The sequence below is a fragment of the Dermochelys coriacea genome, chromosome 15 (genome assembly GCF_009764565.3).
Source record: "Dermochelys coriacea isolate rDerCor1 chromosome 15, rDerCor1.pri.v4, whole genome shotgun sequence".
Lineage (NCBI taxonomy): Eukaryota > Metazoa > Chordata > Testudines > Dermochelyidae > Dermochelys > Dermochelys coriacea.
In genome coordinates, this window is record NC_050082.1 from 12,283,667 (window position 1) to 12,295,245 (window position 11,579).

At 44.5% G+C, this 11,579-nt stretch overlaps 1 protein-coding gene across 3 annotated transcripts in view; it reads right to left on the reverse strand.

The window, feature by feature from the left end:
• The window catches only part of GGT5 (gamma-glutamyltransferase 5), a 42,559-nt gene extending 31,313 nt beyond the window's left edge, over positions 1-11,246 (reverse strand). The window contains exon 1 of one of the 3 annotated variants that reach the window (XM_038372948.2): positions 11,094-11,246. Coding sequence is in view for 2 of the 3 variants with exons in the window: in XM_038372950.2 (XP_038228878.1) it covers positions 9,153-9,304 (152 nt within the window). In the remaining variant the exon portion in view is untranslated. Of the gene's footprint in view, positions 1-9,152; positions 9,912-11,093 lie in introns of those variants that run through there. The other 2 variants (XM_038372950.2, XM_038372946.2) reach the window with 2 other exon arrangements.
• Positions 11,247-11,579: the final 333 nt, after the last annotated feature.

Consider the following 11,579-nt stretch of genomic DNA (forward strand, 5'->3'; position numbering starts at 1 on the left):
TCTCAATGGAAAGGTGACATTTCAAGAAGCTCAATACCCCTCTCTCCCAACACTGTATAAGGGCACTTAGCTGATATAGAGGGAAGGTTGTCCCATACTGTATCACCAATACCATTTCTTGTAACATCTGGGGTTTTCCTTAGGTCTCCCATCCAAGTACAAACCCACGCTAGCTTATGAGTGTTGCATCTGTTGAAATCATAGTATTAGATGGCTTGGTTTGAATTTTAGGAACCTTTTCATACCTTGGCAACTGCCAATATTCTGTTCTGTTACTGATTATGACTGTGAGGGTTGAGACACTTGGCAAACACAGCTCTTTTAAAGGAACCTTTCCTGTAACTAGGGTAGGTTTTGTGGTTCCATTGATCCTGGATTTCCATCATAGGCTGCAATTCCCACCATCTCTCGTAGATGAAAGCATGCCCCAACACACTAGACTCCTGCCCAATTACACATTTCTCTCTACAATTGGACTTGTAGCATCAATTTGCAAGGAAGGCAGCGGAATTCAAAGGACAGGCACTATCCAGAGCTTCAAAGCAGCATCCCTAATATCCAGTCTCCATTCTATTCTCAGCAGCACCAGACAGTGAGCATTGACCCTTGGAGGGTTCCCAGCAGCAAGAGCAGCAACTGATGAGCAAAGGTCTATTATCAGGGAGAGACTGTTTAGAGTTTAAAGAAAAGGAGTACTTGTGGCACCTTAGAGACTAACAAATTTATTAGAGCACAAGCTTTCGTGAGCTACAGCTCACTTCATCGGATGCATTTGGTGGAAAAAACAGAGGGGAGATTGATATACACACAGAGAGAACATGAAACAATAGGTTTATCATACACAATGTAAAGAGAGTGATCATTTAAGATAAGCCATCACCAGCAGCAGGGGGGAGAAAGGAGGAAAACCTTTCATGGTGACAAGCAAAGTAGGCTATTTCTAGCAGTTAACAAGAATATCTGAGGAACAGTGGGGGGTGGGGGGGAGAAATAACATGGGGAAATAGTTTTACTTTGTGTAATGAAAAGGAGTACTTGTGGCACCTTAGAGACTAACAAATTTATTAGAGAATAGGCTTTCGTGAGCTACAGCTCACTTCATCGGATGCATTTGGTGGAAAAAACAGAGGGGAGATTGATATACACACACAGAGAACATGAAACAATGGGTTTATCATACACACTGTAAGGAGAGTGATCACTTAAGATAAGCCATCACCAGCAGCGGGGGGGGGGGGGAGGAGGAAAACCTCAGTTATTCTTGTTAACTGCTGGAAATAGCCTACCTTGCTTGTCACCATGAAAGGTTTTCCTCCTTTCCCCCCCCTGCTGCTGGTGATGGCTTATCTTAAGTGATCACTCCATGAAGGGATTGTTAAACTCTAAATAATGACAGGTTTCAGAGTAGCAGCCATGTTAGTCTGTATTCGCAAAAAGAAAAGGAGTACTTGTGGCACCGTAGAGACTAACAAAGGAGCAGCAAAGGAGAGTAAATAAGAGCCTGGCTCCACTCCATGCCACATTTCATTCCAGTCTGTTAAAGCAGCCCCAGCCAGAGAAGCTCTTGCAGAGGAATCCAGAGGGATTTCTTATGGTGGATTCAGGAGACCACAATGGAGAACAATCACAAACAAAAGATCAAGCCAGCCTCTTCCTCACAATGCCAAATGGTTGCTCCCAGCAACGGTCTTACAACCCTGGCTGGCTATGCAGTGCCTTAAGCCTCTGTGTAATTGCATTAAAAAAAAATTCTCAGCAGTTTCCCAGTTATGTGTTTTATTTTCATGGGATATGAACGGCCATCAAGGCCCTTCCCCCCTGAACTGCTGCAGTTTTCCCAACAGTGGGGAGGTGAAGCCAGGCATCCCTTCTGAAGCCATAGCTGTATTTGTAACCTTTCCCATCAGTTGGTTTTACACTTGCAAGGACTTGTATGGTGCACAGCAGAGGAAGCTATATCATTCTGCACCAGAGGCTAATTGTGTGCATGGAGGTCAGGTGAAACATTGGACATAGGCCTCCACACAGACAGGGTGAGGTTCAAGCACAGGCTAAAAAAACGGTCTGGGCAGATAATGACCAATTTTAAGGAGCCAAGGATTAAACGTAAACATCTGTAATTAAAAACAAAGTGTTTAGATATGTAGGCTTTGCTGCTGCTACGCAGGGCGAGCCTGGTGGCCTCACAGCAGCTCTCCAGTCTCTGCAGTATCACATTGCTCTGCACATCTGTCCTGCTTATCCATTTCTACTCACACTGAGATGATCAGAGCCATGCTGCTGCTTTCGCTACTGTCCGTCCCCTCCCTGTGACTTTTTTTCCCCCTTCTCTATTTTTACTAAAATTGTAAATTTTCCCATTTTTTGCCACGTCAAACAATCGGGCCTTGTTATGATGCAGGAGGCTATAAAGCTTCTAGAGCCTTCTGCCTAAAGCTAGTTAACAAACAACTCCTGCAGTAGTAGCAGCTAAACATAGAGACAGCATAACTCTCAGATACCGGGGGTTAAACTCTGGCCACACTGAAGTCAAAGTCAGTTCAGTTCTTGACTTCATGGGGGCTGTGATTTCATTCTGGGATGATAAAAGAAGGATCTCTGCTGCGATTGGGTAAATTCTGGAAATGTTAAGGCATTAAACACTCTTGGGAGATATTTCTTCTTCTTCATGCAAGCTTGGGCCTGAGATGATACCAGCCCTTGACTTGGCTGACTCAGATGGCTTATCAAGAGTAAAGGCAACAGCTGTTTCTATGGAATGTTTAGTGGCCAAGCTGATAATTCTTAAACTAGGAGGAGATCCCTCGGGATGCAGAGAAAGATTAACAAGAAACACTGGAGGTCTTCAAAACAGCAAATGACTTTTGTAGCGTATCCTTGGCTTATGAACTGGGTTTCATATTAATGTGAGTATCGCTTGGTTGTAAAATGTTTGGCCTTCCCAGCTCCCCCATCCTTTAGGGGCTTAGCCACAAGGAAACTAGCAAATCCCCTGGGGGATGCTGTTTTGAAAGAGATTAGTTTCCAGTATTTTCCTTAGTATGTACTATGGAGGTTGGAAGATTGATGGCTGCTGGGAGGGAAGGTCAAGTCAAGACAGGATTCCTGGCTGCAGTGATTCCCAACTGCCCTGTCTTTCCTCTGCTAGGAACAAACTCTTCTTCTGTGGTCTATCTTTCCAAAATATGTCACCCCCTGTTGCTGGCTCATGCCCCCACTTTCAGAAACAATAGTAGGCAAAACAGCACACTGCAGTGGTGGTGGTTGGGGCGGGTGGGTTTCTGTCCAGAGCTCTGAGCAGGCAGCCCCACCAGAAGGTGGATGGAGGCAGGCGGGGATGGGAATACATAGTCCTTTATCTGCTTGGGAGGAAAAGCTTCTTCTAATGCTCACAAAGGGGGTTATAATGACCTAAAAATGCAGTGAAGGGAAAGGATGCACTGTGACTGGGAGATTCAGGGCATGTGTGGGGGATGGTATCTGGTCTGAATACACCTCCGTGCAGAATGCTAAGGACAAACAGATTCCTCAGTGTTCGTGTTTAGATACTTCTCCATCTGTACGCTTTGTGGGCCAAGTGGGAAAGAGACCCCATTGTTGGAGCTGGACTGAGGCCACAAAATTCACATCTGTGGATTTCAAACATCTATGGCTCCCATAAAAGAAAAGTTTGGGTACACTCAGGTTTCCTGCTCAATCTACTACAGACACTCTCTGTCCAGGTTTCACAGTAGCAGCCGTGTTAGTCTGTATTCGCAAAAAGAAAAGGAGTACTTGTGGCACCTTAGAGACTAACAAATTTATTAGAGCATAAGCTTTCGTAAGCTACAGCTCACTTCATCGGATGCATTTATGTAAATGCATCCGATGAAGTGAGCTGTAGCTCACGAAAGCTTATGCTCTAATAAATTTGTTAGTCTCTAAGGTGCCACAAGTACTCCTTTTCTTTTTTCTCTGTCCAGGGTCTGTAGACTGGATTAGCAGGAAGAGACTCAATAATATAACAGGTTTCAGAGTAGCAGCCGTATTAGTCTGTATTCGCAAAAAGAAAAGGAGTACTTGTGGCACCTTAGACACTAACAAATTTATTTGAGCATAAGCTTTCGTGAGCTACAGCTCACTTCATCGGATGCATGAAGTGATACTGAAGTGAGCTGAAGCTCACAAAAGCTTATGCTCAAATAAATTTGTTAGTCTCTAAGGTGCCACAAATAACATAATAGTCCTTTCTCCCTCTCCATCCTCCATAAGCATACCATTACACCACAAAGGACCTAGCTGTCTTTCAGCACTGGAAATCCTTCTATCACCCAGAAGCCAGAGATGCTTTCTCTTAGTCCCTGAGTTAGTAACAATAAATCTAGCACAGAATTTGTGAGTGATGCCAGTAAGGATAGTGAGACTTCCCAGATGTACAGCTTCTTTCTCTAAAGGATATAAAGGGCTTTAGAAACATTATAGTGACCCAAGTCTCAAAAACATCCACGAGATGGAATTATTTTCAACATAAATTGGGAAACTAGGCACAGAGAAGTTGCAAGTTGCCAACCACAGGTTAGTTGAAGCACCTGGAGTAGAACCCTTGAGGGCTGAGTCAGCTTCCTCAAATCACTGAGTTATACTGCTGCTGAGGTTCAAGTAGGGGGCAGGTCAGTGAAGAAGACAAACTTTCCTAAGAGCATCCTCCCATCTCCCCAGCTTCACTCACTGGTGAAGTTACAGACAAACACTTCATTAGAGGGGGAAAGAGCAGTGCCCAAAGGGCTATGTCCTCAGGACAGCAGGGAACAGCTTCTCCTATTATAAGGGGCCCAGTTCAACTCCTCTTGAAGTCAATGGAATCTTCCCTTTGAGTTTAATTGGAGTTGGATGGGGCCTGGCTATCCAACACTATTAATCAGACACTCAGGAAGCTTGTAAGATGCTGCAGTATGTAATGCCACAGGAATCTCATCTCCATTCATTAATGGCTGCTCATTGTAAAGCATGTGGCAGATATTTTATTAAAAAAATATTTTGACTGAAGAATAAAAATCAGCAAAGTTTCAAAATCTGGAAATAACTAGGTCAGGGTTCAGGAGAGCTGCTTCTAATTTACGGATTTGAGCCTTTGTAATCACTTGAGGCACTTTAATTCAGTACTGAAACAGAAATACAGGGATAAAAAACTGGATAGTGTCAAAGTGACATGGGCTGAAGGGAGCTCTGTGTGGGATGGTGGGGAAGAGGCGATGGCAGCTCGGACACAAAAGTGTGAGCCAGGAGGAGAGGGCAGGTTTCAGAGATGCTATAGAGGAAGTAGCAATGGGATTTGGTGAGAAGCTAGATGCTAGGAGCAGGATGAGGCTAAAGGACAGGGGTGAAAGTGAGCCAGTACGGGCCGGTACCGCGTACCGGTAAGAAGCCGGTACTGACCTGTATGCAGCCCATGTTAAAGCGCTGCCGCAGCAAAGGACCCTCCTTAAAGCACTGCCGTGGTAGGGCAGCCTACTGGTAGGGCTGCTGATGGGTAAGCCAAAAGGGTCAATGACATTAAAGCACTGCCGCAGCACTTTAACGTCGTTGCCCCTTTCACCCCCACAGGCCACTGGGGGTGGAGGGGGGCGGGGGAAAAGGGCAGCTGCCCCAGCGGCTTCTGCGGCAGCAGCCAGAGCCCAGGCCCTTTTAAATCGCCGTCGGAGCCCTGGGTGGCAGGGGCCAGGCACCGCGGATGGGCCGGTTGGGAGAGGCTGACCCTCCCCCCCCGCCCCACCCCTTCCACCCGACACACCGGCCACTGTACCGGTAAGAATTTATTATTACTTTCACTCCTGCTCAAGGCTCATACTATGTGACAGGGAGGGTGGTCCAGTTGCTGATGAAAAGAGGAACCAGAGAGAGGGGAAGGTTTTGGAGGAAAGGAATGATCCTCAGTTGTGTCAGAGGTAGAGAGGGAGCTGAATGTGTGAGAAATGGGCAGAAGCAGGGAGTATGGTGTAGTGAGGTAGATTTCCAAGTCACCAACATAAAGGCAGTGGCTGAAGCCCTGGGAGCAGCTAAGGTGACTGTGGGAGAAAGCCTGGAGGGAGGAGAAGAGCAGACTGATACCTGTATACAACAGTCCCCACCACAGCATTGGCATCTGAATAGGAAAATCCCTATGTTAGCTGAGCTGGATACTTCATTCGTTTTCCTGTGGCTTTCAAGCATGTGCCCCAGCAATGCAATAGCCATGCCCCTGGAGACTTGCCTAAAGCAGGGACTCAGAAACACCACCACCAAGAGGGTTTTCTTTATTGTCCAGTCTGAAATGCTTGTCAGAAAACAAAGAGGTGTAGAAAGTACTCCATTTAGGAAGGGACAATCAGTTGCACACATACAAAATGGGAAATGACTACCTAGGAAGGAGTACTACGCAAAGGGATCCGGGGATCATAGCGGAGCACAAGCTAAATATGAGTCAACAGTGTAACACTGTTACAATAAAACAAACATCATTCTGGAATGTATTATAAGCAAGGCACAAGAAGTAATTCTTCCGCTCTACTCCACGCTGATTAGGTCTCAACTGGAATATTGTGTCCAGTTCTGGGAGCTCTATATTGGGAGCTCCAGTTCTATATTGTGTCCAGTTCAGGAAAGATGTGGACAAACTGGAAAAAGTCCAGAGAAGAACAACAAAAATGATTAAAGGTCTAGAATACATGACCTATAAGGCTGAAAAAATTGGGTGTGTTTAGTCTGGAGAAGAGAAGACTGAGAGGGATTTACAAGTACATAAAAGGTTGTTACAAGTAGGAGGGAGAAAAATTGTTCTTCTTAACCTCTGAGGGTAGGACAAGAAGCAATGGGCTTAAATTGCAGCAAAGGAGGTTTAGACTGGACATTAGGAAAAACTTCCTAATTGTCAGAGTGGTTAAGCACCAGAATAAATTACCTAGGGTGGTTGTGGAATCTCCATCATTGGAGATTTTTAAGAGCAGTTTAGACACACACCTGTCAGGGATGGTCTAGATAATACTTAGTCCTGCCATGAGTGTAGGGGACTGGATTAGATGACCTCTCGAAGTCCCTTCCACTCCTATGATTCTATTCTATTCTATTCTATTCTATGTGAGGTTTGGATGAGGCTAGCTAGAGACCTGTCCTTGTATCTATCTGTCTTAGGAACCTCTCTGGCCCCCATCACCACAGTACCTGAGCACCTCACAATCGTTAATGGATTTACCCTCACCGCACCCCTCTGAGGCGGGAGAGGAGGAGGGAGAACTGAGGTACAGTGAGAGACTTGCCCAAGATCACCCAGAAAGTCTGTGCTGAAACAGGATGTTGAATCCCACTCTCCCGAGCCACCCATGTAGCTCCCTAACATTGGGCCATCCTTATTCCAATAGCAAAGCAATGCTCCCTGACTGGCCATAGTGGCAACAAATGTGAGTCAGAGCTGGCTGCTAGCATAACACTCAGTGCAGGTAAGAGAAAATGAAGCCTTTGAAATGTTGCTGCTGTCATAAGTGGCTTGAGTCATGGGTCAGGGTCCAATCACATGAGGCACTGAGCCCTCACCTCCAACTGATTCAGCCACTTGCTGAGCCAGGTGTCTCGAATTCCAAAGCTAGTTGCACCTCTATCCCTTTCATGGCCTCCTTGAGGGCATACTACTCAAGTCTCAGGCTTCTAGCCATCACCTTACTCAAGGAAGGAAACCACCTTTAACTCCACACCAGAGATTTAGTCAGCAATTCTTCCTACAATTCACTGAGAGAACATATCTTGACAGCCACAGTTTATATGCATACCTGTCACCCCTAGCAGGTGTCACCCCCCCCTTCAATGTGGAGACCTTGGTGGGGTCCAAAGTCCTATGTCAGGGTCTGTCCCACACAGTGTCATGAGTTCTTGGATCCAAGGAGAGTGACACCTCCCTTATGACAGGTTGGTTACATTAGAGAGTTCTCTGTTCTTTGGTAGCTTTCTTCAATACGCACAAACCAGGAGATGCCATTCTCCCCAGAAGGGTGCTGCCTCTCCATACTTGTTTACTTGCCTAGGGATTTGCTTTAATTCCCCACCCTTAGTTCTTGCAGGTAACTCCTGCATCTCCCGCCCCTCCTCCCCAAGTCCACACAGATACACACAACATAAAGTTGATACAATGGTCTGAGGAATCTATGATTCATTAGCTTCTACAGGTTGACAGTTCTTGATAGTTCATTCATGCTTATGTGATGTTGCCCCTCTCCTGCCCCAATCACTGCATTGCCTGTCTTGTTTCCAGAAATAAATTAATGCCTTCACACCCAGGCATAACAATACAAAGTGAGAGGGGAAACTCAGTCATACCTGTTTCCATAAAGATCTATCAGAAGTTCCCCAGCTCTCCACGCAAGGGACCTGGAGAGCTGCCTTTGTTTCTTCAGCACTGATTAAGATAATTAAGTGAAATAATTTCCCCATGCTTTTTTATGGATATAAAGGACATTTTGACCAGCCTGGGCAGCGCTGGCCATAAGCGTAGGTGCTCATCTTTCCCTGCAGCCTAACACCACTTCTCCCCTTTATGTTCTCCTCCTCACCGTCTCCCAGTTTGTTTCTAAAGTCTTGCTGAACAGAGATTACTGCCCAGTAAGAGGGATTAATCTACTTCCTGCTTCTCCTTAAGAGCTGCCTTGTGGGTTCCAGTCACACTCGAATACAAGTGACAGTCATTATCTGCGCCCTCAGGAAACAGACAGGTCTGCAGAGCAGTCAGACTTAGATGTGAGAGAAGGAAAAGGAGGAGAGAAGGAATGCATCTGATGAAGTGAGCTGTAGCTCATGAAAGGTTATGCTCAGATAAATTTGTTAGTCTCTAAGGTGCCACAAGTACTCCTTTTCTTTTTTCTAGAAGGAAAAGGAATATCCTACTGGTATGTACAGCTAAGTATGTCTGACTTCAGAGCTCCTACACCAGGAATGAATCTGACCTATGATCAGGAGCTTGTGCTCAGGTATCTGGCATAACTCTTCAGACTGAGGATTAGGGGAGAGGGTAAGACCCAGTTCCTCCTACTCAGTCACTGGAAAGCGCTGGTTTTAACTATAATCTCTAGTATCATCTACCTGTCTTTCACTCTGGCTCTATAGCTTGTACTACATACACAAGTTCCAAACAGAAAAGTACATGCACATACCTGCCAATGTCTGAACAGATTTCAGTGTCAGCTGCTACAGCAGCATGCAGATAACTTCCAGGAACACACCTGGGCAGTGCCAGGATTACAATGACAGAAACTGCAATAGCCAGGACCAGCAGCACAAGACAGCAGATCTTCCTTTTAGACATGGCTATCCTGACCTTCCCCAGTGCAGCAGAGAGAAAGGATCTCAGTCCTGTTGTTCGTAAAGACTTGTATCTGGCTGAGACTCTTGTCTTGTCTTGTTTTGCTCTGGCGCTGTGAGAGCCATAGGAGGAGCTTGCATTAATAGGCTCATTGATTGCCCCACAGTGGCTTTGATGGAAACAGTCTGTTAAGTGCCTTGATATGTCTGTTAAGAAATGTGTGTGCAGAACACTCTTACGCACACAGATCTCAGTAAAAGACTTTTTCCTCTTTTTTGAGCATAAATTGCTTTTTTTGGCAGAACACTCCAAAGATTGCTTTGGAAGTTGAGATGAAAACTATTAACCCATTTACTCCTGGAGCATTTCTAGTGGAAAATCTCCAACCTTTCACAACACTTCCTTGCTTTCACAGGCTTTGTCTACACTACCCACCTTTTAGTAACACAGTTTTGCCGCTACAGCTGTGCCACTAAAAGGTGTGCAGTGTACCTGCTGTTTGTCAGCAGGAGAGAGCTTTCCTGCCGACAAAAAACTTCCACCCCCAAAGAGCAGCAGCAGCAGCTGCCGACAAAGGGCTGTTCACACCAGCACTTTTCTTTGATAAAACTTTTGTCGTTTGGGGTGTGTGTTTTTTTAACACCCCGGGAGGACAAAAGTTTTGCCAACAAAGTTCCAGTATAGACAAAGCCTAATTCTCTGCACATGCCAGCTGCAAACCTCCAAGCAGAGGTAGATGAGACAGTATGGACCCTGTATCATGCAGTCTCCCCTGGACTACATCTTTGGGCTAAGCCCCGGGATCCTTCTTATACACTGATCCTGCAAACTCGTATGTGCTTAACTTCTTCCATGAGTAGTTCCCATTGACCACAATGGGACTCTCACAGTAGTAAAGTTAAACATGTAGGTAGATCACTGCCTGAGTTTTTACTTATTCTTTCCTCAGACAGAACTCCCACAGACTTTGATTTTCTCTACACAGAGTGACTTCTCGTATCTTCAACCAGAATGGACTTTATTTTAATTTCAGAGATCAAACAAAGAGAACCAAAGTAAATTCTTATAGAGATAGTATGTGTGTGTCTCCTCTGTAACAGTCTGCACTGAGCTGAACACAGAGTGACTGCTGGTCTCTACAGACAGCAAAGTCCTTGTACATTTAAGAATATATCACAAAGGCATAAGATACACAGATACACATACTTCAATGAGAATTTTGCCTTATTAAGAACTGTGTAAAAATGAAAGACTTCAAGATCTGACCATTTTAAATATAGTGAAACTCACCCATTAAGAATTACTACCACAAAAATAACATTTTTATAAGAATCAATTCCCTGGGCCCCAAACCATTATATTTACCTCTTAATTTTCACTGCAGTCATTAACAGAATTGCTGTCTAATTAATCAAATGGGTACAATAACTTTAAAAATCCTTTATTCATGTATCATTCTTCTTTTTTGGAATTCTGTACCATTCTTCTCTCAAACTTCTCAAGATGTGTCAATTTGGAAATTGCTTACCAAACAGAAAATAGACATCTCTATGGATAATGAGAACATCCACAGTTACATTAGCTAGGGTACAATAACTGTCGAGAAATATAAGCCATTCTGCTTTAAGTGGGCTAAACAACCACTAACTGATGGAATTGGGTAGAAATTTCCCCTATGGGCAGGTTATTCCAAACTTACCTGTTATGGGATGTCTTCCACTTTCTTCTAAAGTATCTGGTACTGAGCAGTGGTAGAGACAGGATACTGAAAGAGATGGACCAGTGGTCTTACCTGGAATGACAATTCCCATGTTCCTATGGAAGAGTCTCTTGAGCCTCCAACTCTGCAGTACCCTGAAGAAGATAAGTGCTGGCTCAAACGAGTGCAGGATCCAAGACCATCCTATACTTGACTTCTCACAGTAAATTGTCCTTCACATGGGCACTGTAAAGATTAATTAGCTGATGTTTGTGAAGGTCTTTGAGAATGCAATGTGATATATAATTGCCGAGTGTTATTAAAACTGATAATAGAACACCTCGTCTATGAATACTTCCTGGTGGTAAATATTTATTATATTTTCCATTGTAGGACAGTATGTAGTTCATTCCTACATCTTGGAGTCTATAATCTCTTTGCTGAGGAGTTCTACTCCACACAATTACCTGAACAAGATGTCACATACCTGATAAAGGACTCATCTTGTTAGTGGGTTTATTTTGTTTTTGAGAAGATATTGAAGGAGGTTATCCATGCATGTGTACGTCAGTGTTGGGG